A 26,393-nucleotide genomic window follows, 5' to 3' on the forward strand; every position below is an offset into this window, starting at 1 on the left:
TTTAGCCAGCGGTTTTAGATGTAGAAAAACCTCTCCAATCTTTAAAACAATTTCTTCTTGAAATATGAACAGTAGTATGAATTCTAGAATATCGTAATGCATTTTATTGTATTCAAATACACAGGATAAAACAGATACTGTGACAACAGGAAGAAGGGAGCAGGCTATACAGGAGAACTATAAGGAGAAATATATAGGCTATATAGGAGAAATTCTGAACCCAGTTAATGCACACAGAGGATTTTAATTTAATCCTTGCTTGTACACCAATGGAGCGTTTAACTCTCTCTCCCCAGCAACTTATGTCTGCAGTACTCCATGTTAGGGTGCACTTTGTATTTCTATTCTAATTCTATTAATTAGAATTCAATTTCTAGTTCTATTTCTGCTTCCTAATCAAGGGCACAATACAATTGTCTATTTCTCAAATCCCTCTCTCCTCCTGGCATCTGGTTTTCTTGGCCCTCCACGTTCTCTGTTAAAATGAGTTCTCAAAGGCCTCAGCCTACAGTTTCGTTAACAGAAGCTCGCTGAGGTGGGGCCTCGGGGTGCCCACTTCAGCCTCCCCAGTCATTTAGGACAATTTCCTAAGTCGAAGCTAGAGATGCGTGATGCGTTTGGTGACTTTTCCTGGGTTCGCGCTTAAGCAGAGCCACAGGTTGTGGGGGCGACCAGGCCTCTGGGGAAGAGCAGGTGCCGCGGAGCCGGCGCGCCAGCAGCCCTCGGCCAAGGCCACCTGCTCTCAGGGCCCCGGCACCTCTGTAGGGAGGCGGCGGGCAGGAGACGGGCGCGCAGTCGCGCAGGGGCCCCCAGGCGAGGGTGTGGGGGAAGCAGCGCAGAAGACGCGGACCTGGAGCGCGGTCACCGCGTTCCCGCAGCTACCTGAGTTACCGAAGCCCGCGGGACTGCGAGGCCGCCGCGCGTGGGCAGGGGCTCAGGTTGCGCCCGGGTGCCTGTCGCGGCCCCCGCCCCGGAACGGTTGCAGCCCTGCGGGGCTCGCCGCCCACGCCGCGCTGAGGACGCTGCCCGAGCCAGGCGCCCGCCCCCGCCCGCGGTCTCAGCCGCTCGCAGCGCGCCGCCCCCAGCCGCGCGTGGCTGCTGCCGAAGGCTGAGACCGCGCTCCCGCAGACCAGTTCCCAGCAGCAGCGCGTCCTCCCTGCTCCGCGCCTTCGCTCCGGACCCGCGTCGTCGCAGCCCCGCGGTGATGAGCCCCGAGCCGGTCCCGCCGCCGCCGCCGCCCCAGTGTCCCGGCTGCGATCGCGCGGAGCCGATCGCCCAGCGCTTGGAGGAGGGCGACGAGGCCTTCCGCGCGGGCGAGTACGAGATGGCAGCCGAGCTCTTCCGCTCCATGCTAGCCGGGCTGGCGCAGCCGGACCGCGGCCTGTGCCTGAGGCTGGGGGACGCGCTGGCCCGCGCCGGCCGCCTCCCGGAGGCCCTGGGCGCGTTCCGCGGCGCCGCGCGGCTCGGGGCGCTGCGGCCGGAGGAGCTGGAGGAGCTGGCGGGCGGCCTGGTGCGCGCCGTGGGCCTGCGCGAGCGCCCGCTGTCCGCGGAGAACCCGGGCGGCGAGCCCGAGGCGCCGGGCGAGGGAGGGCCGGCCCCGGCGCCCCGCGCGCCCCGCGACCTGCTCGGCTGCCCGCGCTGCCGGCGGTTGCTGCACAAGCCGGTGACGCTGCCCTGCGGGCTCACAGTCTGCAAGCGCTGCGTGGAGCCGGGGCCCGCGCGGCCGCAGGCGCGGCGCGTGAACGTGGTGCTGAGCGGCCTGCTGGAGAAGTGCTTCCCGGCCGAGTGCCGGCTGCGCAGGTTGGCGGGCCAGGCGCGTAGCCTGCAGCGGCAGCAGCAGCCCGAGGCCGCGCTGCTCAGGTGCGACCAGGCGCTGGATCTCGGTGAGTCGGCTGCGGGGAGGGTCCGCCTCCCCTACACCTGTCGGGCCCAGCAGCGGGGTGGGGAGCTGACCGGTGGGCCTGACAGGTTTTGGGCTTCCGAGTGCATTGTCCAGGCTTAGGGGTCACTTTGCTTCCTAACCATGGGAAGGTGAAAGGTGGGGGCGGCCACACCCTGTAGCCAGGAGAGGCCACCTGCACCCCACTGGTTTTGTCTTTTCCAGGATGCTGGTAAGTTTCCCGCGGCCCCGGGAGCAGCTCTGTAAGGTCCTGTAATTGCCTTTTGGCACCTTCTGCGCTGTTGAGGAGTGGGGAGGGTGACCAAATATTTTTGCTCACCCTGAGGGAAAATGCATGTAACTGACACACTAGAGGCGCGGAACGGGATGCCTTGTACTGGGGCAGGATTTGCTTTGGGTTTCAGCTAATATAGTCAGGAAGGAACCCCCTCCACTCTGCTGTCATCACGTCACACGCTCCGGCTCTAGCCTGCTCTCTGCCTCAGAGGCCATCATTAGATGTCATGGCGTATTTAACTTACAAGATAGTTACACTGACTATTGTGTGTAGTTTTAAAATTATTCATTCAGTCATTCCCTGATTTATCTGAGGCCTGAGACCAGCAACAGGCATTCTCCTGCCTCCACCCAACCACCACCTGTTAACACTACTTAGCTGAAAGGAAGACCAAACTTCTGTCATCGTTTTGGGCTTTGACATAGGAATATGCGCTCTATTGGCAGTTGTTTGGGGCCGTGTAAGGAGGACCGTTTGCTTTCTGGTTTCACCGGTTTTATAATAGGGGGTATGTGATTTAAAGCACTAGCCGAGAAGACTTGTTGAATCTCTTGTTACTAAAAGAATCTTCTAGCATGCTACAGTCAGTTCGCATGTTATTTTAAACCTAGGATTAAGGTTTTCTCTTTTAGAAAGCACAAATTATAAGGTGACTAGCATCCAATTTTGTCTTGCAAAAAAAAAAAAAAAAAAACAAAACAATAATTGAACAAGTGCTCAATATCTATATCTAAATTGGGATATTCTCTGCTGGAATAGAGCACTTAACTCAGCTTTTCTGACAAGTATTCTGTAGTTTTTGCAACCAACATATCCATACTTTAACAGGCATATTTTTTAGTTTTCTACTAATTTACGTATTGGTGGTGTTGGAGCAGCACTACCCAATAGAATTGCCGTGTAAGCCACACATATTTGGAATTTTCTTGTAGCTACATTGAAAGGGTGAAAAAAGCAGGTGAAATTTATTTTAGCAATTTTTAACCCTATGCATTCAAAATATTATTTCAACATGCCTTCAATTTTAAAAAATAATTGAGATTTTCCTTTTTTAAACTTAGCCTTTGAAATTCATTATATATTTTGCATTTACTGCACTACCCAATTCCAACACCAAATTTTCATTGGAAATGCTTCATCTATATTTAGATGTTGGAGAAGATATAGAAAAATGAAAAGCTGCGATGTTTATATGCTGCTGAAGGGGCTGCAAATTATACCCCTGAAAAATATTTGGTAGTGTCTGCAGATGGTAAGCCTGTCGTTGGCCAAATAGTTTCAAAGAGGTATATGCATATGTGCCCCCAAAAGAATGTGCAAGTAGGTACAAGAGTGTATGTCATTGTTAGAGACACCCCAAAAGTGCACACAACCCAAATGTCCAGTAAGAGCAGAAGGGGTGCATATATGATTATGTTTTCATAGCATACTATACAGAAAGAAAATAAATCAACTACAGTTACAAACTACGATGTGGACAAATCTCACAAACATAATGTTAAGTGGAAGAAGTCAGACTCAAGCATTTTTACTATATGATCCTATGTATCTGTAAGTCCAAACAGACAAACTTACTGTAGGATGTTAGAAGTAAGGACAGTGTTTACCTTGGGTGGATGAAAAGGGAATAGTGATTGTGAGGAAGTATGAGAGGGATCTGTGGGATAGTGGTGATGTTCTGTTTCTTGATTTAGGGGATGGATACACAAGTGTGTTCACTTTGCAACAGTTCATTGCACTATATACTTATATTTTTTGCTTTTCTATGTATATATTAGACCTAGTTTAAAGGTTTTTAAAAGACTATTTCAGTAAATTCATATGAGAACTTATATAGAATGTATTCATTTTTCTATTCAAAGATTAGCTTAAAATTTTATGAAAACATTTAATTTCCAAATAAATTAGCCCTTTTAAAGAGGTTTTGATATAGTAAAAAAAAAAAAAAAAAGTTCACCGATGTTTGGAATCAGAAATACCTGTGTTTAGATCCAAGCTCTGACTTTTTTTTTTTTAGACGGAGTTTTGCTCTGTCACCAGGCTGGAGTGTAGTGGCACGGCTGTACAACCTCCACCTCCCTGGTTCAAGCAATTTTCCTGCCTCAGCCTCCCTAAGAGCTGGGATTACAGGCACACACCACCACACCCAGCTAAGTTTTGTATTTTTAGTAAAGATGGGGTTTCACCATGTTGGCTATGATGGTCTCAATCTCCTGACCTTGTGATCCGCCCTCCTCAGCCTCCCACAGTGCTGGGATATTAGGCATGAGCCACCACGCCTGGCTTTTTCTTTTTCTTTGAGATAAGGTCTCGCTCTGTCACCCAGGCTGGACTGCAGTGATATGATCTCGGCTCACTGCAACCTCTGCCTCCTGCGGTCAAGAGTGACTCTCGTGCCTCAGCCTCTCAGGTAACTGGGATTACAGGCACGCACCACCATGCATTGTATTTTTTTGTGTGTTTACTATTAGTAGAGACGTGTTTCACTATGTTGTCCAGGCTGATCTCCAACTCCTGTCCTCAAGTGATCTGCCCACCTCAGCCTCCCAAAGTGCCAGGATTATAGGCATAAGCCACCACCCCTGACTTCTGACACTTATTTATTATGTGACCTTAGCCAAGTGTGGTAGTCATTAGTACTGGTCTATCTCTATACCTTCCCCAAACAAGGTAGGATTACACTTCCTGGTCCACCTGTGATTAGGTGGAGCCATGTGACTACTTTTGGACAATAAGTTATGAGTAGAATTTAAAATCACTAGTACGTATGTAAGAGGTAAATAAATGTATGAAAATATAAAGCATTCAGAAGACAGTTGTCTATAAAAAAGAGCCAAGTGAGTATTCTGGAAATTCAAAATACAATATCTGAAGTTGAGAATTAATTAGATTTGTTACAAACCAGATGGCACACATCAGAAGTCTGAATGAGAAAACTCAGAGGCAAGTCAACAGGAAATATCCAAACTGAATCACAGAAGAAGAATAAAAGAGAGCATGAGAGTTTATGTGAGACACAGACAGAAGTTCCAACATCTATGAAATTGGAATCCTGAAAGAAGAGAGAGGGGAAAGACAAGAGAAATATTTAAAGAAAAAAGTAATTGAGAATTTTCCAAATCTGATGAGAAACTTTAAATCACTGAATCAAAAAGTTCACTAAGCCCAACAGGATGGACACAAATGCACACACAAACATACACACAAAACCCATCCAAGTGCATTATAGTTTAGTTCCTGAAAACCAAAGATAAAGAGAATTTAAATGCAGTTAGAGAAGACAGGACATAGTTCCTTTGAAGAAATCATAGAAGACTGACAGTTGACTTTTAGACAAAATTATTAAAGCTAGAAGATAATGGAATAACGTCTTTACAGTGCTGAAACAAAAAACAAAACCTAGCTGGAATTCATTACCCAGCTGAAAATATTTTTCACAAATAGAGACAAAATCAAGGTTCTTTAAACCAAAGAAGTAACTCAAGCTAAAGTATTTTATTGCCATCAGAATTACATTTCATAATATACTGAGGGGAAGTCTTCCGGCTAAAGGAAAAGTATCCATATGGATGCATGGAACTAATGCACAGAGTAAAGAGTGCTAGAAGGTGTAACAATGTAAGACAATATTGACTATTTCAAATAACAATAATAATGTCTTGTGGTATTTGTAGCATACATAAAAGTGAAGGATATGGCAATAGTACAAAGCCAGAATGGGTAAATATAGTTAAATTGTTGTATGGTTTATACACTGTTTCGGAGGTAGTAAAAGTACTAATTTATTTTATTTTATTTTATTTTTTTTTGAGACGGAGTCTCGCTGTGTCTCCCAGGCTGGAGTGCAGTGGCGTGATCTCGGCTCACTGCAAGCTCCGCCTCCCGGGTTCACGCCATTCTCCCGCCTCAGCCTCCCAAGTAGCTGAGACTACAGGCGCCCGCCACCACGCCCGGCTAGTTTTTTGTATTTTTAGTAGAGACGGGGTTTCACCATGTTAGCCAGGATAGTCTCGATCTCCTGACCTCGTGATCCACCCGCCTCGGCCTCCCAAAGTGCTGGGATTACAGGCTTGAGCCACCGTGCCCGGCAAAAGTACTAATTTAAAGTAGACTGCTAAATCAGGTTTGCATGTTCTGTTATCTTGAGTAACCACCAATAGGAAGGTAAAATTAAAAAACTGTAGTGAAATAGTAAAGTAATACTTGATTAATCCAAAAGAAAATGGGAGGGAAAAATAGAGCAGCAGAGAATAAGTGGGATAACTAGAAAAGAAATAGAAAAATGGGGATTTAATTTACATTAAATGTGAAGACCTGAATTTTCCATTTAAAAACTAAATGTTGGCAGACTGGATTAAGTGAATTATAGTTACATGCTGTTTACACACGAGGTAAACTTTAGGTGTAAGAACACAAAAAAGGTTAAAATTAGTAGGATGGCAACAGAGACGGACAAAAAAAAAGGCCTGATATGGCAAAATGACTATGAGATAAAGTATTCTTTAAGGCAAGGAATATCAGAAGAAATAAAGACATTTATGATGAATGAGTCAGTTCAACAGAAAAAATAATGTATCATAATATTCCTAAATTTTTATGCACCTAACAACAAGTATACACACACACACGGAGAGAACAAAAGGAGACAAAAGTGAAAGGGGAAATCACTGGAGATTTTGAACAAAACTTTTAGTAACTGATAAAGTAAGGATTGAAAAATAGGTAAGGATATAGGTACAACATACTGCAGCACTTTGATTTAATTAATGTGTGTCTACAACTACTGCAAAAACACAGACATTTAGGCTCCCATGACCATAGGCAGAGCATTGGAGTTGGCCTGTGGTTGCGTTTGCCAACTCCTGGATTAGGCCATGAAGTCATAATAAATATTAAAAGATTGAAATCAGACTGTATATCTTCTTTAAACACTGTGGACTTAAACTAAAATTAAATAGCAGGTAAATAGAATATTTTCAAATTTTTGAAATTAAGCAATATATTTTTGTATAATGATGGGTAAAATGAATCATAATGTAAAGCAGAAAATTTTCTAATTTTCTAGTAATTATTAGAATTATTAGAATTTCTAATAATTATTAGAAAATTTTCTTTTTTTTTTTCTTTTGAGATGGAGTCTTGCTCTGTCGCCTAGGCTGGAGTGCAGTGGCGCAATCTCAGCTCACTGCAAGCTCTGCCTCCCAGGTTCACGCCATTCTCTTGCCTCAGCCTCCCCAGTAGCTGGGACTACAGGTACCCACCACCATGCCCGGCTAATTGTTTGTATTTTTAGTAGAGATGGGATTTCACCGTGTTAGCCAGGATGGTCTCGATCTCCTGACCTTGTGATCCACTTGCCTCAGCCTCCCAAAGTGCTGGGATTACATGTGTGAGCCACTGTGCCCGGCCAGGAAATTTTTCTAATTTACCTGAATGATAATGAAAATACAAATATCAAACACTATGGGATGCAGTGCAACAGTGCTTAGAGGGAAACTTCCTGTTTTAAGTGCCCATACTACAAAAGAACAGCTAATAGTCAGTGATCTCTAGGCTTCAATTTCAAGGTGCTAGAAAAAGAAAAGCAAATAGAATCCAAAGAGAGTACAGAGAAGGAAATAAAGGAGCCAAAATCAGTAACAAGACAGGAAAAATACAGCCCAATATTTCTTATGAATATAGTTACAAAAATCCTAAACAAAATATTAGCAAACTGAATCCATTGATATCCTTAAAGAATATCACATCACTATCAAGCAGGTTAAGTTTTGTTTAGTCCTGGAAAATCAAGCAATGTAATTCACCATCTTTACAGAAAAAAGAAAAATGATATGATGCGTGTTAGCATCTCTCAGGAAACTACGAATAAAAGGGAACTTTCTTAATTTGTTAAAAGTCTATAAAAATGAGATAGCAGCTATCATAATTAATGATGAAATAATGTTTTCCCATTGAATGAGAAGGTAACAATATTCTATTCTCACTGCCACTCAGCATTTCACTGGAGATTCTAGATAGCTATGTATTAAGATTGGAAAAATAAAAGATAAACAAAAAACTGTCATTATTTGTAGATGACCTGGCGTACGTAGAAACTGCAGAAGAATGTATGAACTATTAGAAATTATAAATGATTTATCCAGATTGCTGCCTACAAGGTCAATATAGAGGTATCAAAGTTAACTATATACTTAGAAAAAAGCAAATAGGAAAATTTTTTTTTTTTTTTTTTTTTTTTGAGAGGGAGTCTCGCTCTGTCGCCCAGGCTGGAGTGCAGTGGCCAGATCTTGGCTCACTGCAAGCTCCGCCTCCCGAGTTTATGCCATTCTCCTGCCTCAGCCTCCCGAGTAGCTGGGACTACAGGCGCCCGCCACCTCGCCCGGCTAGTTTTTTTTTTTTTTTGTATTTTTTAGTAGAGATGGGGTTTCACTGTGTTAGCCAGGATGGTCTCGATCTCCTGACCTCGTGATCCGCCTGTTTCGGCCTCCCAAAGTGCTGGGATTACAGGCTTGAGCCACCGCGCCCGGCCAGGAAAAAAATTTTTAAACAATTTATATAAACAGATTCCTTGGAATGAATCCTGAAATGTCTGAAAGATGTTTAATACCTCTACACTGAAAATTTCATTTCAATACACTGAAAACATGAAACATTTCTGAGAGAAATTAAAGCAGACTTAAATGGATGGATATATCATTTTTTTCATGGATTGCAAAACTCAGTATTGGCAAGACATGAGTTCTCTGCTGATTGAATGGTAAATTCAGTGCAATCTCAGAGAAAATCCTAGCCAATGTTTTTGGTGGAAATTGATGAATGACCAAGGCAACAATGAAGAAAAAAAACCACGCTGGCGGATTTACACCAGCAGATACCAATACTTACTATAATGCTGCAGTAATTAGGACAGCATTGTATTGGCTTAAAAATAGACACATTGAAACTGACTCTCACATATACAGTTTCTTGATTTTCTACAAAGATGCTAATGGAATTCAATGGGGAGAAAAGAGTCAGTTGCTTTTCTATATGGAAAAGAAAACTTGAATACCTATCTCACATCATATAACAAAATTACAATTAAGTATCTAGGAGTCATAGGAGACCGTTTTCAAGGACTTGGGGTAGGCAGTTGTTTCTTAAATAAGACACAAAAAGCATAACCATAAAACTTCTGTTCCTCAGAGGCCCCCAAAAGAGTGAGAAGGGGATGAGTATACAAATATCTTACTGAGACCTCTAATGCAGAATAAATAATGCCTATGATTCAAAAAGAAAAAGCCGATCTGTCTAAACACAGTAAGTACTCACTTAACACCGTTGATAGAAACAACTTGAGCTGAAACTACGTAATACGCAAAGAGTTAAATAGGTGCTTTTTAAAACTAGATCTCCAACTGAGCAATTAACATCTAAAAGACTGCACAACATAATTAGTGCTCAAATGCAAATTAAAATGAAAATAAGTTAGTACATCCCCACCAGAGTAGCTGAAATGAAAAGAACTGGCAATAATTCGTTTTTATTTGCAGCAATTGGAACTCTTAAATTACTGGTGGAAGCATAAGTTTGTGTGACAACTTAAGAAATATGTTTGGTAGCACCTGCTAGAGCAAAACTCATACAACCTCTGATGTGGCATTTATACTTTTGAGTATATTCCTAGATAAAAATGAATGCTTATGTCCATCAAAATATGTGTACAGGAATATTCATTACAGCTTTATTTATATATACCAGAAACATTTGGGGAGCAGTTCAATTGTTCGTCACTAGTAGAATGAGTAAATAAATCAATCCTACAGTGTAATATTACACAGCGATTTTTAAATTTTATTGAAAGATTAATTTAAAAATATTACTGAGACATATAACAATATGAATGAATCTCACAGAATGATAATTTAGTGAGAAGTCAGATACAAAAAAAGTACATTCCATTTATAATTATCCATTTAGAGAAGTTAGAAAACTGGAAAAAGTAATCCAAAGTGACAGAGGTGAGAATGGTGGTTACCTTTAGCAGTGCACACTAAGTGGGATAGTGCACAAGGGAACCCGCTTAGGCCCTGGGGATGATTGGTGTGATGATGGCACGGGTGCATATGTAAGAGTTCAAGATACACACCTAAGATTTGTGGGCTTGACTCTATAATTACAGTCTCCCATCAGTTTGAATACATAGGCTTTGAGGAGTATTGCCATTCTTTCTTTTCACAGGGAACACTACCCAGTTTTTATTACTTTATGTGTTTGTTTGTTTGTTTGTTTCTTTATTTGAAACTGGGTCTCACTCTGTCACCCAGGCTGGAGTACAGTGGCACAGTCTTGGCTCACTGCAACCTCCACCTCTCAGGTTTAAGTGATTCTTGTGCTTCAGCCTCCCAAGTAGCTGGAATTACAGCCACGTGCCACCATGACTGACTAATTTTTTACTTTTAGTAGAGATGGGGTCTCGCCATGTTGGCCAGGCTGGTCTCAAACTTGTGACCTCAAGTGATCTGCTCCACCTGGGCCTCCCAAGGTGTTGGGATTACAGGCATGCGCCACCATGCCTGGTTCATTTAACTCGTTTAAAATAACATGTAATTCTCCATTTCTCACCACTGCACACATTTGACAAATTTTATAGCTGTAACCCTAGCTCCGAGTACAACAGTGGCTCTGGGTTGCAGTTGGAAGAAGCCTTTGGTGAACCCTAAACACAGACGTGGTAGACATCTCCTCTTTTCCTCTCAAAGCCTGGGTCGTAGGCTGCCCTCTTACGACTTTTCCCCATAGAGGGGTTAATTGGTGAACCTACTGAAATTTTGCATCAATTCCTTGGGAAGTACATAGGTACATTTTTCTTCCATATGTTTTGTCTACACAAAGACTTTAAATGTGCACTTCCTCTTCTGCTTATTTTTGAGTGATCCTTGGAGAATTCCTTTAGTTTTGTTAAGCCTAAGGTTTAATCCTTAGAAAATGTGTAGGCATTTATTTTATGTGTTTTAAAAGACTAAATTGTGAAGTGCTGTCCTCACAAATGTATCACCAAATGGTGGAAGCCAACAGAGAAAACAGTTTGATTCTTTCAGTGTCTAGATGAGAAGTGTTTGTTTTTTGGCCTTTTGGCTAAGATCAAGTGTAGATGGGAGGTGTGAATTTTATGAAATTTGGACTTCAGTTAAAGCACCCTTTAGAATGTGAGTAGAAACTTTTTTTTTTTTTTTTTTTTTTTGAGACAGAGTCTCGCTTTGTGGCCCAGGCTGGAGTGCAGTGGCCGGATCTCAGCTCACTGCAAGCTCCGCCTCCTGGGTTTATGCCATTCTCCTGCCTCAGCCTCCCGAGTAGCTGGGACTACAGGCAACCGCCACCTCGCCCGGCTAGTGTTTTGTATTTTTTAGTAGAGACGGGGTTTCACCATGTTAGCCAGGATGGTCTCGATCTCCTGACCTCGTGATCCACCTGTCTCGGCCTCCCAAAGTGCTGGGATTACAGGCTTGAGCCACCGCGCCCGGCCTGTGAGTAGAAACTTAAATATAAAAAAGAATGATTAAAAATAAATGTAAATGAAATGTATTTTTAACCCTGGAAGCTTTATCAAGATTAATTAAGCTAACACAAAGATAGTATAAGCAGAGGAATAATGAACAAGATATTAGTAAAACAGAAAAAAATTGACTTAGTTAACAGGTCAGAAACTGGTTCATTACAAAGACCATTAAGGGACAAATATTTGACAAATGTGTTGAAGAAAAAGCAAGGCATAAATACCATCAGGAATAAAGAAGCGTAATTGCGGATATAAAAGGATATTTATAGAAGATTTTAAAACTTATATAAAAAGGACAATTTTAAGTAAAATACAAATTATCAAAATTTATCCCTGAAGAAGTAAAAGGCTGACATGACCCTATAAAAAAATGATAATGCTACTCAGGGATTCTCTTCTGCTGAAAAGGTGCTAAGGTCAAGCAAGTCCTTACAGCTTTCAATGACTGATTTCCATCTTATTTCAGATCATAGAAAAATGTGGGAAGATTTTCATCTCATTTAATAAGGTTAGTATAATCTTGACACCACAATCAGGTAAAGCTCGCACAAGAAAAAAAAATGTATAGGCTAGTCTTACATATGTATATAGATGTCAAAATCCTAATTAAATTTATTAGTAGTTGGAGTCCAGCAGTGTCATAAGAGTTAAGACCAAGAAGAGCTTATATTAGGGCCATAAGGATAATCCAGTACTAGAGAAATCTTTCAGAGTAATTCACCGCAACAGGTTGAAGGAGATAGACGATATGTAATCTCTCAGATGCTGAAAGCAGTCTATAAAATTAACACCTACTTGTTATAAAGTCCTTACAGAAAACTAGGAATAGGAGAGAAATCACCTAACTGGATAAATATTTTCTCTCAGAAACTTACAACAAACGTATTTTATGTTAAAACATTAGACACACGTTTTAAATTCAAGAATAAGAGAAAATGCTGTCACTATTATTGCAATATGAGAGTATAAGTAAATAGGAGGTACAATGTATAAATACTAGAATGAAAAAGAGTGAATTGCGCATGACATTCTTGTTTAAAACATTCCAGAAAATCCATTGGTAGATTGGACTAATAAGAAACTTTAGCCAAGTGGAAACAGGATACGAGATCTCCATTCTTACACAGATTTGCAGCAGTTATAATCCAAGCCTAAAAAACTGTACTTCTAGGAGCACATTTTTTTTTGTAGCTTTCTAAAAATCTCCAAAGGAGAATTGTATATTTCAAAATGCATTTAACTGTGCGTATGAGGCACTTTCACCAATCTTTTAGTTGGAAATAATCTAATGACATGCTAAAAAGGCAGATATCGTGAGGAGAATCTAATAGAATTCTATAATGTCTTCTCAGCAATTAAAATGCTCAATTTAAAATCATATGAATTGATGCCAGCATTTCAGAGTTAGATGCGCATTTTCAAAGATGAAATACATAAAATCTCGTGTTCGATCATAATTAACAGATGAATATTTTCAGTTGTTTTGATCATAGGAAACACTAACTTGGGAACTTAATTAAGAAAAATGTTATTCCCCAAACCAGAATTCCATTCTTTCATTAGTTTATCTGTATTCCAAAAAAGTACTTAAATTACTATCCTTACCATATTTTAAATTGCATCTATAAGAAATCTGTGAAAATTTGTTTTCCTTCTTGTTAAACAAGTATCTATATAATATCTTTCCATTTGCCTCTTTGCCTGCAAAGCCTAAAATATTTACTATCTGGCCTGTTACAGAAAACAAGTTTCTGCCACCTGCTCTAGCCAGTTATCCATACCCAGCAATGTCTCTTTTAATAATTCAAATTGTATTTTTTAACTCTTGCTATTTCTTTCCACTTCTACTTTTTTCTTGTTATACCTTCTCTATGTGACCTATATGTGGTGATGACACATTTATAGGTAGTTACTTTTCACCATGTCTTGGTGTAGTATCTTGATGCGTCAGTTCTCTGGTGCAGGCTTGCTCAGTTACCTACATCAACTAAAAGGAGGCTAGTAGCATTTGGAAAGGACCAAGGGGGTAGTTTGAAAAGAGTCAAGGTTGAGATTTTGGAGGAAACTGAAAACGTACATTAGGTAGAGGGATGAGAACACATCTTAGGAGCTCAGAAAATGTGTGGTTGAACTAAAATGCATAGCTGTAGCCCTCCTACAAGGATCGTAGGTGGGCGTAGGTAGAGTGAGCCAGGCCCCACAGTAAGGAAAAAGGCTGTGATGGTTCTGCCTTTCTGAGGTCTGGCTTCCTGCCTTTGCCATGGGACTCTGCCAAGTCAATACTTCGTAGACTGCAAGTCAGTCCAAAGAGAGAGCCAGTTTTGGCTTCTGTGTAGCTGGACTTAAGTCTGTGGCAGCGCGTGAGTCATTATCAGGACCTCTGCTGTTGAGGAATGCAGAGAAAGGAGTTTTTTTTTTTCTTTCTTCCCTTAAGAGAATGTACTCTAGTTACAATTATGGGGACAAATCAGCATCTATAAGTTGTGTAGAAAAACAAATTATGGGCCAGGCACAGTGACTCACACCTGTCATCTCAGCACTTTGGGAGGCTGAGGCGGGTGGATCACCTGAGGTCAGGAGTTTGAGACCAGCCTGGCCAACATGGTGAAATCCCATCTCTACTAAAAATACAAAAATTAGCCGAGCATGGTGGCACATACCTGTAATCCTCGCTACTGGGGAGGCTGAGGCAAGAGAATTGCTTGAACCCAGGAGGCAGAGGTTGCAATGGGCCGAGATCACGCCATTGCACGTCAGCCTGGGCGACAGAGTGAGACTCGATGTCTGGGAAAAAAAAAAAATGTTTTACTTTTCTGTTTCTTAAACATGAATTTCCTTGCATACTTTCATAAAAAATCATTTTAAATCTCTTCTAAAAATACCTAGCTGTAGCAGTAAGAGGATTCAGCCGTTGCTGAATTTATTATTGGAGATGATGTAGCTTGTGTGTGTGTGTAGGAATACTCAGTGGTGCTCTGTTTTTCTTGGTGCTTTTTCAAGTCTTGTTAATCTTCTTCCTGTTTTGCTGAGAGGAGCTGTCAAAAATATACTTCCCAAATAACTAAACTCTAAATACGATTGGAGGGAGCAATTCTTTCTTATTTCGTCTTTATACTTTATACGTATGTATATATACACTTTAATATATGTAATGACATTAAGATTGCTTGTTTTTAAATGCGGTCATTTTTATTGATTTGTGTTCCTCCTGTCTTTCAGCTCCTGATGATAATTCATTATTACTGCTGCGGGCAGAGTTATATTTGACCATGAAGAACTATGAGCAAGCGTTCCAGGATGCCAGTGCAGTCTGTCAGAATGAACCTCTCTTGATTAAGGTATTTGTATGTGTTCGCTTTGGAGATAATCAATGTGAAGTTTATACCATTTTCTTAAAAATAAAAGTAAGATTATTGTGATCAGGTACCTGTAGACAAAGTATGTTTCCCTCAAATTACTGTAGCCTACATTTAGCAATCCTTACCTCATACTAAAGCAACCTGATTTAAAAGACTAAATCTCCGACTGAATTTAGCTGAGAAACACGAATTTTGGTTACACTTAATAGAAATTTAGCTGAATAATATGCTGGCTGCATTGAAAAATATATAAATAAAATCAAATTTTATAAAGTTGTAAGTGAAGAAAAAAATATTTAAAATTGCAGCGTAAATAGGAAGATCACATCTTGATCCTGGTTAGCTGTTGGATCCTAATATGCATATGAACAAATCAATGCTATTGGTGAAAGAGGTAACATTTTGTGTACATTTTACACTAATTTTAGTCTCTGTGTTTTGATTGGAAAGGTTTAATATTTCTCTCATGACAAAAAACAAACTTTGCTGATCTAATAATGATAGCTTAAGTAGTACTTAAAGAAGTTCAAGAAGCCAAAGAATAAAAGCTTTTTCATGAATCTTTGAATGTTAAAGTTTTGAAGAACTTGTGATGAAATTACCAGCTCTATTAGTGAATAATTAAAAATATTTATTCTGCTCTATTACTTTATATCACCTTTGTTTTAGAAACATTAAAGAGACATTAAGCCAGGTTAGTAGACAAGCTCAGGGAAGCCTGCCCTTTTCCCTCCCAACTGTTTTTTTTTTTTTTTTGGTTTTTTTTTTTTAGGTGGAGTCTCGCTCTGTCACCTAGGCTAGGCAATTCTCCTGCCTCAGCCTCCCGCGTAACTGGGACTACAGGCATCCGCCACCACACCCAGCTAATTTTTTGTATTTTTAAGTAGAGACAGAGTTTCACTGTGTTAGCCAGGATGGTCTCAATCTCCTGACCTCGTCATCTGCCCGCGTCGGTCTCCCAAAGTGCTGGGATTACAGGCATGAGCCACTGCGCCCGGCCTCCCTCCCATCTTTTAAAACAAATATTTTCAGGTTAGCTTGAGTGTCAAGTTCAACCTAGGAATAAGCTCAGGATGGAAACAGATGTTTGCTGGACTAAGCTCAGAAATCTGTTTTGTTGCTTGTTTGCTTCCCTATAAAAGAAGTTTAGACTCCAATTTCGAATGCCTTTTCTCCTACGCCTTCATCCATTCTTCTTTAAAATTATGTTTTCAATTGACAAACACAAATTTGTATAATTTATCAGGTGCAATATGTTGATTTGAAACATGTATACACTGAGAAATGGCAAATTCAAGTTAATTAACATATGCATTACCTCACATACCATTTTTGTGGTGAGAACACTTAAAATCTATTCTCTTAGCAGTTTTCAAGAATGCAATACCTTATTATCGACCACAGTCAACATATGGTATTGTAATAGATCTCTTGAACTTATTTCTCCTGTTTGACTGAAATTCTGTATCTTTTGACCGACATGTCCCCAGTTCCTCTCCCCTGCCAGTCTTCTTCTGAGTTAATTTCTATCAGTAATGATCAAGCCTTAGTTCTTATGAATTATAACTATTATTTCTGACTGACAGCAGCCCTGCATTGCCCTCTGACGCTAGATTCCTCTCCATAGTATTATTCTTTGAGCTAAAAACTTGACAGTGTATCTCTGACAAAAGATAGACTTAATTCCTACAGAGGTACGTGGCTAATTGTAACTTTTCAAGGGAGGCAGCAAATGAATATCTAGTGTATGAGGTGGTATGAAATGATGGCCATACCTGCAGGGTCTGTTGCAAACCTGTGGACCTCAGTTCTTGACAGACGCCCAGTGAAGAGAAGCTTCAACCAAAACGTAGTTTAATAAGTAAGTTGAAGATAGTAAAAGATATATTCTAAGTTTATTATTATAAGTAAGGACTGGGGAAGAAGTGCTACTGGAAGGTAAGGCAAGGGGATGGGCAGTAAGTTCACTGAGGAGAAGACTAAGGTGGCTGAGTGTGATCAAGCTGAGATGGAAGCTGGTTTAGAACCAAGCACTTTGAGAAGCACTTCTAGACTCTCGGGAGAGTTGGGTTACAGCAGTGTGTCTTATTCAAGCAAAACTGCCCTTTCAAGCATCCAGTTATGGCTAATATTCATCATGGCTAATGATTCAAAGCTTTTGGAGCAACTGGAGATAAGCCATTGCCAGCAAAATATTTGCCCGTTTGCAGAAATAGATACAGGCACATGATCAGTTTGATCTTACCCACACAGCAAACCTGTAAGACTTAAAATTACTTAAAAGCCAGTTAATTTATTCAGTTAATAAATATTTATTGACACACTGTGGTATCAAAACTGCAAATCTTGATTGGGATTCTGAGCACATGTATGAAACACTTGAAACTTTACATGAAGTTCTTTGTGCATAGAAGACAGTATTATTTTCTCAGAACTTTTGATAATCAAAGCAAATTTAGACACTACTGAAACATGAAAATTGGGGACTTTCACAAGGCTTGAAAGGGGCCCTAGCAACTTTGTATTCTTACTTTTGTACTTTTCCTGACCAGGTGCAGTGGCTCACACCTGTAATCCCAGAACTTTGGGAGGCTGAGGCGGAAGGATCACTTGAGGTCAGGAGTTCAAGACCAGCCTGGCCAACATGGTGAAACCCTGCCTCTACTAGAAATACATACACACACACACACACACACACACACACACACACACACACACAAAATAGCCAGGAAAAAATTAGCCAGGCATGGTGGTGCACACCTGCAATCCCAGCTACTCTGGAGGCTGAGGCAGGAGAATCACTTGAACCTGTGAGGTGGAGGTTGCAGTGAGCCGAGATGGTGCCACTTCACTCCCGCCTGGGCGAGAGAGTGAGACTCCATCTCAAAAAATAATAATAATAACAATTTTGTACTTTTCCTTAAACAACTTTTCAAATGATGTAAGATTCAGGCTCCACCAAAGTGGAATCTTTTGTGATTCCGCTTTTGTGAAAGGAGAATAAGAACATGAGTCAAACCACATTTATTGTCAACGTAAGGTCCCATAGATGAATCCTGATTGTCCGAAGTGTATTTGAGACTTCAGGGAGCTCAGGGATGAAACTGCTGATTTTTTATGTAGAATACTCGTGTCTTTCGAAATGGCTGCTCTTCCCGAGAGCTGCAAGGTAAGCGATGTGGTGAATAGACAGTTAGCAAACATGAGGAGACATGCTGGTGCTGGAGATGGAACCTGGGCACCATCAGAAGAGTCATGGTATTTAAAACAATGGAGAGACAAGTGCAGTAAGATAGGACCTGAAAATAGACCTTCACATTTACCTGCTAGTGGCTAGCAGTGTTCTGGAGAAATTTTAGTGCAGAAATAATAAAAATGACAGTAACAGGGGTAGTGGTTTACTTCTGGTAACAGTGAAGGAGTGAAGCAGTCGTGTGAATCCAGAGGCGAAAACAGTTACCAAAACTGGATGAAAAAAATAAAGACACTATAAAGCCTCCAAAAACAGAAGCTGGAAGAGAGTTTCTAAAAAACCTGCGCCTGAAAGGGATGAGAATTGTGTGTGGGTTTTTTGTTGGTTTGTTTTTGGTTTTGTTTTTTTGGTCCCTGAGTTCTCTCTATCTCCACAGCTACAGCTGCAAAAAAACAGTACTGGGACAAGCACTCAGCATCACCACCTAAAAGGACCAGGAGTTCAGACTTCTAACAGAACAGCTGACAATTAGGGGAAATCCCTGAAAGCAGAGACATCCCAGAGTGGATGATTCCCAACTCTGGCCAAATCCTGACTTCCAAATTTCGTAGGCATCAGGGAGAACCACAAGGCTTAAAAAGGAGCTGTGGAGGCTGGGTGTGGTGGCTCACACCTCTAATCCCAGCACTTTGGGAGGCTGAGGCAGGCAGATCACAAGGTCAGGAGTTAGAGACTAGCCTGGCCAATATGGTAAAACCCCATCTTTACTAAAATAAATACATAAATAAATAAAATTAGCCACGCATGGTGGCATGCACCTGTAGTACCAGCTACTCAGGAGGCTGAGGCAGGAGACTCCCTTGAACCTGAGAGGCGGGGGTTGCAATGAGCCGAGATTGTATCACTGCACGCCAGTGAGAGAACAAGACTCTCACACACACACAAAAAGAACAGTCAATTAAAATTGTCTCTGAGAGGGCCCAGATACTATATTTTCCACAAAGAGTCTTTGAAGAAGCTATTATGAATTAGTTCAAAGAGTTAAATTGCAAAGAATTGAAGGAAAGTATGGTACCTTTGACTCAAGAGCAATCTCAACAGAGAGATGGAAACTGTAAAAAATGGAAATTCTGGCTGGATGTCATGGTTCATGCATCTATGCCCAATGCTTTGGGAGGCTGAGGCAGGAGGATCACTTGAGGCCAGGAGTTCAAGACCAGCCTGGGAAACGTCGCAAGACCCCATCTCTACAAAAAGTTTAAAAATTAGCGAGGCAGGGTGGCATGTGCCTGTAGTCTGAGCTACTTAGGAGGCTGAGGCAGATTGTTTGAACCCAGGAGTTAAAGGTCACAGTGAGATGTGATCATGCCACTGCATTCCAGCCTGGGCAGCAGAGTGAGACCTTGTCTCTAAAAAAGAAAGAAAAAAAAAATTCTAGAAATAAAAATTATCAATGCTGGAATTTAAAATTTCTAGGTAGGCTTAATAACACATTATACATGGCAAAATAATCAGTGAAATTGAAGATAGATCTATAGAAACAGAAATTATTCAATGCAAAGAACAGAAAGAAAAAATATTAAAGAAAAATGAAAAGAATCTTGGAAACTTGTGGGACAATATGAAGTGGTACAATATATGTGCAATTGGAATCCCAGAAGAAGACAGAAAATGTTTGGCAAGAAAAAAAAGAAGAAATAATGGGTGAAAAGTTTCCAAATTTAGTGGGAAACATTAATATTAGACCCGAGAAGGTTAATTCAAGTTATAAGCAATGATAAACTCAAATCATAATCAAATGGCTAGGCTGTAAGCCAAAGATAAAAGGAAAGTCTTAGAAGCAGTAAGAAAAATGACATGAAATGAGAATGAGAAAAATGACATACAGGGAGATAATATTTATGGTTGTCATCTCATCTGAAACTGTGGAAGCTGGTTGACATTGGAACAACATATTCCAAGTGCTGAGAGAAAGTCTTTCAACTATATGTAAACCAGTAAAAAAGAAACAAAAATAGTATTTTTACAGATTTGAGAAAATATGGTATTCATAAGATGAAAAGAAAATGCCCTGGGAAATTACTGATCTGTATTGTATTTTGTTTACTTTTATTGTGGCGCTTAGTATATTATGATTTGTATTATAATTGGTTTTAGTCATGTCTGTCTTAGCTCATGAGACTGTAAACTCCTGGAAGGCAGGAAGATGGTAGTGACCTGTAATTGCTGAATGAATTTAAAGTGGATAGCCAGTTTTCTCTTAGCACATCCCTTAGAACTCCTTTGTGCAGTATATTTCAGGTATGGTAGCTCCTGTGTTCTGACTGTAGATTGTATTTATGAGCTATTGAAGTTTGCTAAGTTTCCAGGATAGAGAGAGACAGGAGCGATAGAGTCATCCTTGGTGGGTTTTGTTTATTCTATGTAATGTGAAGTTAAAACAAATTGTTTTAATAAATTTGTTCAGGGAAGTTTGTATTCAAGTATGTAATCATGCTGAGTTTTAAACATGTATACTTTGTCTTCGGTGAATCTAGGGACATCAAGTAAAAGCTCAGGCTCTTTCTGGATTGGGAAGAAGTAAGGAAGTGTTAAAGCAGTTTCTCTACTGCCTCGCTCTAAATCCTGAGTGTAACTCTATGAAGAAAGAAGCACAGAAGGTAAGAGTTCTGTTAAAGGAGTTTCTCCTTCAGGTCTTGTTTATAGCCTTCATGTCCCTGCTGAGTAACCCTTGCCTGTGAAATAAACAAGAAATATAATTCTGAATGTGTGTGATGATGTGATAAAAAGCCCACGGCAATAATTATAAGGTTCGTGCATTGGATAACTTCTAGGGAAACATTATATTTTGTCCCTGGGTAAAGCGGAGTGTTTCGTGAGACAGCATAAACATGCCTCGATTCTGTTGACGTAAAGACACATGTGAGACAAGGCAAGGTTATTATAGTTTGTGTAGAAGCTTTATAAAAGACATTATGATATATGTAAAATGTATCAATTCGGCTCTATAGGGTGACCTGTGATTTTCACCAAAGCTTCACCAGCATAGTGCCGAAATATCTGCTCGTTTACCCATCATCCGGTCACACTGAATGTGGAAATCTATCCTGTTAAAAAGCTTATACGATGGTTACCTGGTATTTACTTAGCACTTCCAATGACCAGGAGTTTTTATGTTTTTATGATGCTTCCCTGTTTTAACTCTGTTTATTGTCAACTTCTACCATGTATTTACTCTGTAATTTTTACTTACCTGTCTAGTTCTATTTTCTGGAGCAACAGAAAATGAATCCGTTCTTCCTTGTGCAATTCAAACCACATAAGATGTTTGAGAACAGCTATTATCTTTGCCTTAATGTCACCTTGTGGGCCAAACATTCTTTTCTCACAGAGTGGCGTTTCTAAGATTTCCTCTTCTGGATGCATTCTAATGTACCCTGTATTTTAGCATCTATATTTGACAGCCACGGTTGGTGAAATTTTACCTCCACTTGTGTTCACATTAGGGGCATGTTTATTTTTAAGTACCTAGCTCATCTTCTTTTAAAATAGGAACTTTATAGCAACGTTGTTTTTTATCTTCTCTTGTGCAGTTGAATGATGTTAGTCCTGTTCAGTTGTCCTGACAGTTGTTCAATTGACCAGTGTCACTCATTGGTTTTTGGCCATCATTTCAACTTATCTAAATAATATTGCGTCTTCAGCCTGCTGTTCAGCTATCCCTGCCTGCTTTGTCCTATATGGAAACTTCCTAAGAATCTTAAAACATGTCTCAACTGATTCTCATAACACTTTTCTGAGAAAGTCAGCCCAAGGTCAAAGAGGTGAAGCACATTCACCAAGGTTCCTGGACCAGGGTTTAGGTCTTGTGGGTTGTTGTCTACCTGGAGCTTTTTCAGACATGGTGTTTTCCCCTGGGCATTCTATGACTGAAAGATATCGTGTATCACAGAAGGTACCGAAAACAATGTTAGCCTGTTCACATGGAATGTGGCTCCATCTCCAGCAGCTCTGCTGAGGCTACTCAGAGCTGGGGCTGAGGACATTGATGACCCTGCTGAGGGTGGTGGTGTGCATTGCTACAGGACCATGGATTCTAGTGCATCCACCTTGAACCTCGAGGAACAGTGGAGGGTGGGAGGAGTTTTCGTTTAGGTTTCAGTCACTCCTGTCTGCTTTCCTCAAACCTTGGATGCAGCTGAGGCCATGAGGACCACAGGACCATTCGAGTGTCTGCTAGAACCGGGTGTCAGCTAGAAAGCCTAACTGGCCATTGCTGTCCACCCTTCCCCTGCCCCCCCACAATGCCGCTCCCTGGTTCTTGAACCACAATTATGGCCTTTCCCTCTCTCTTCCTTTAAAGTTCTTTACCTGGTGGCTCTTCTGGTTCTCATAAATAAAGCAGTTCTGTATAGTGACCTCAGCCCTGTGGGTGATCACAGCTTAGATTTAATTCAAGGCCCCCAGCAACCTTTACACTACCTTTCTCTCTTATCTGTGTGGCTTTTAGGGGAGATTTTATGTAGTGTGTAAGGACCAGGTAGAAGGAAGTGGTAATGCTTTTGTCATTGGGAAGTGTAAGACGGAAAGGAATTGGAAGCTAAAATAACAATACATTGACTCTGGTTTCAAAAATGTTTGGATTTTACAAGGTTGGCAGTTAAAATTATTCTTTTCACGTTTTAGGCTTATTTGGCCTCTTAGTTTCCTCTGAATCTATAAGACATACTATATTTTCACAAAAGTGTTTTAAAATATATATTTTTTTCTTTTCTTGGCAATTTTGTAGGTAATGTGTGAAGTGCTGTTTTCAGCTACAGAAAATGTGCATGAAAATTTAACATCTTCCATCCAAAGCAGATTAAAGGCTCAGGGTCACAGCCACATGAATGCCCAGGCTCTGCTGGAAGAACGTGATGCAGGGAGCTCGGAGGTATGACGGGCATGTGTTTGTCAGGATTCTCTTGATTAAGCTTTAAGTAATTGCTTCCTTTTGAACAGTTACAGATTATTCACACATTATGGCATTACGTTAGTTAGACATATTTCTCAAGATCAGTTGTAGCTCCTTAACCTGGGAGTTGGAACTTTTACATGAAGTCTGTGGAAGTAATGAAAATGATTAAAGATCGAAAGAAGCTTTGGAACACCACCAAATCACGCAAAATGGCAGGAGACTTGAAGTTATTTTGGCTTGGAGAAAATAAAGCAAAGGGATGATTTGAATATGACATACGATTTTATGTGTGTACGTGTGTGTGTGTATGTGTGTGTGTGTGTGCGTGTGTGTGTAGATAGACAGATAGACAGACAGATTGCATATGAAGATAACTTTTCACTTTCCCAGCTCAGGAAGAAATTATCCTGTATTTTACTGTGAAAAGAATGAAGCTCATCTTAGAAATTAATAGATGAAACCAATTATGAAGGAAGAGTATAAGCCCCCCCCCTTTTTTTCCCCAAAGATTTCTAGTACAGGCTACTGCATTCTTTTTATCTTATGCTATGATTTCTTTAATATTCAGGATTCCTTTTTTTCCTACTTAACCAGAATTCATCTGAGAAATCTGATATGCTTGGAAATACCAATTCTTCAGTTTTGTATTTTATACTGGGTCTACACTTTGAAGAGGATAAAAAGGCATTAGAAAGCATCCTTCCAACAGCACCCAGCGCTGGCTTAAAGAGGCAGTTTCCAGATGACGTGGAGGATGCACCTGACCTGAACGCCCCTGGAAAAATTCCCAAGAAAGGTCGGTGAACTATTTTCATCAGGCAGTTCTGTGACTCCAAAGTGATAGAATGCTAGCTAGTATTCAATATATTTAAAAAATTTTTACACCATTTAATATTAGTAATGAAATGATTATATCAGCTCTAAGATTATAGAGCATTTTAGATGTTTTATACTGCAAAGACTTCATAGTCAAAAATAGCAGAGAAAATTTAGCCAAAATTTTAAATTTTATTCATGCTTACCATCCAGATAAATTACTGCTATATGCTATTAACTGAACAGAAACTATTTCTGCCCAGTGTGATTTGTTACATTGATACAACACGTTTGGTCCAGAGGAAATACATTTCTTGCATGGGTGTTGTTCAGGTGCTTAGGTGTTAATGACAGCGTTTTAAATTTTTTCACATTCAGATCTCTCACCTCAAAGGAGCCCAAACTCTGAGACAGAAGAAAGTCAGGGGCTCTCGCTTGATGTAACTGACTTTGAGTGTGCCCTCTGCATGAGGTAGGATGGTACAGAATCCATGCAACTGTTTTAAAACTTCAGCCTTTCTGAAATGTATACCAAAGTGTAATGGGCTTTTTATTATCAGGGAAACTATGGAGAGCTCAGTAATAGTTCATTTATTTTCTAAAGATTTGAGAGGATATAAAATGGCAGTGCATGCAAGTGTTTTCTAGAACAGTAAGGGGATTGCATAAGGAATCCTTCGAAAACCAATCTGTGATTTGAAAGTCTGTCCTGGACATTTCTGGCTGAAAACGGATATTTTGTTCCAGGTTGCTCTTTGAACCTGTCACGACGCCCTGTGGACACACATTTTGCCTAAAATGCCTTGAGCGCTGCCTTGACCATGCCCCACACTGTCCTTTGTGCAAAGACAAACTTTCGGAAGTAAGTACATTTTGGGAAATGACGGGACAGCTCCTCCTGTCATCCCTTGGTGGATGCTTATTCCCTGTCTTGCATTGCTTCCCCCGCCCAGTTGTTAAAGAAAGTGAGATTTCTCCAATCAAAGATAGGTCTTTTCTCATCTCTTTGATTGATCAAGAAATACACAAGGAAGGTTTACATGCAGAAATTGCTAAATGTTAAGGACATTTTTAGGTAGAAATTTTAGTTGAGATAGATTGAAAATAGCTCACATTATGAGCCCTTACATTACGTTCATTGTAAATGGTTGAGACATTGTCATGGTGCACTTAATGTGCTCCAGGAATTCTCTTTTTCATCTTGAGAGTTTTTCGTAGGACTGAAGACTTGATCATTTCTGACCACTGGTGAGTCCCTTTAGGGCTTTTACCAGTTGTCAGTTATTATTGTCTTTGGTCTGAAATCAAAACCAGTAAAAGTTGGGTTCCATGGGGAAGCTATTTAATGATATTTAGCCCCCATATAAACGCTTAAATCCATTTACTTTAGGTATGGTAAATACAATGAAGAATATTTAAAAGCTGAAGACCTTCTGATCAATTTCTGAAATAGTGAATCCATGTCAGCTGTATTGGGCTGTGGTCCCATTAGCACCATTAACTTTCTATGGAGCAAGTCATATAACATCTTAAGGAGATGGGGAGCATCTTCCTTTGTTTTGTATTCATTAAATGAGACTGATAATATTGCCTTAATTACTTTCCAGAGATTAAATTTATTGAATGCATTTTAAGTAGGATACAGTTTTTTTTTTCTTTTTACAAATGTACAGTAAAATTTATTTTTTAAATCTGATGTGATAAGAGGAGATATTATACTTAAGTGAAGTTTTAAATAATTATAACCTTGAAAATTTACTGCCAAAGCATTTTTAAAATAACTAGTTACAATTGAAACCATTTTCTAAAACATTATATGTACATACTTGCTTTATTAAATTGCATGTATACTGAGTCTTTTTAAAGTCTTCAGAGTTCTCATAAACATCAGTTATTGTGCTGTGCACTGTGTGTCACGGTGGTGGCTGTGTTCTGAGTCTGCAGAGCTGTTTCCTTGGTGGCCCCTGTGCAGTTTTCCTCCAGGCATTTGCTGTCTCTTCTTGCTAGTAGATGCATCGGACCCATTGCCTCTTGTTCTGGTGCCTGCCTGGGCCAGAACAGGTCGTCTGTTCTTACAAGAATAAAACGCATGTATGTGTGAGCCCTGTTTACAACACAGACCTTACTCACTTCCGTTTCAATGCTGCCTTGTAGGGGGCTGAGTGAAGAAGTGATAGCTGGAGGTTGGCGGTAGAATAGAAGCTGCTTAAGTACTGAGGCTTTCTGTGACCTGTTTTCCCTGTATTTCCAGGCACCAGCACATTCACCAGAGACTCTGGAAGTCTTTGTTGAATGAATGAATGAATGATTACATGTAAACTATACATGGATTACTAATGTTCTAGAAATTAGA

The 26,393-nt window shown here is 40.4% G+C and overlaps 1 protein-coding gene across 1 annotated transcript in view; it reads left to right on the forward strand.

Moving 5' to 3' along the window:
- Window positions 1–1,204: 1,204 nt before the first annotated feature.
- Window positions 1,205–26,393, forward strand: part of LONRF2 (LON peptidase N-terminal domain and ring finger 2) — a 38,679-nt gene continuing 13,490 nt past the window's right edge. Inside the window, exons 1-7 of the mRNA XM_025354520.1 lie at window positions 1,205–1,883; window positions 14,935–15,053; window positions 20,805–20,927; window positions 23,057–23,200; window positions 23,819–24,020; window positions 24,419–24,512; window positions 24,788–24,902. Of these exons, the coding sequence (XP_025210305.1) occupies window positions 1,205–1,883; window positions 14,935–15,053; window positions 20,805–20,927; window positions 23,057–23,200; window positions 23,819–24,020; window positions 24,419–24,512; window positions 24,788–24,902 (1,476 nt within the window). The remainder of the gene's footprint in view (window positions 1,884–14,934; window positions 15,054–20,804; window positions 20,928–23,056; window positions 23,201–23,818; window positions 24,021–24,418; window positions 24,513–24,787; window positions 24,903–26,393) is intronic.

This window comes from Theropithecus gelada, chromosome 13 (assembly GCF_003255815.1).
Source record: "Theropithecus gelada isolate Dixy chromosome 13, Tgel_1.0, whole genome shotgun sequence".
In the NCBI taxonomy this organism is placed as follows: domain Eukaryota; kingdom Metazoa; phylum Chordata; class Mammalia; order Primates; family Cercopithecidae; genus Theropithecus; species Theropithecus gelada.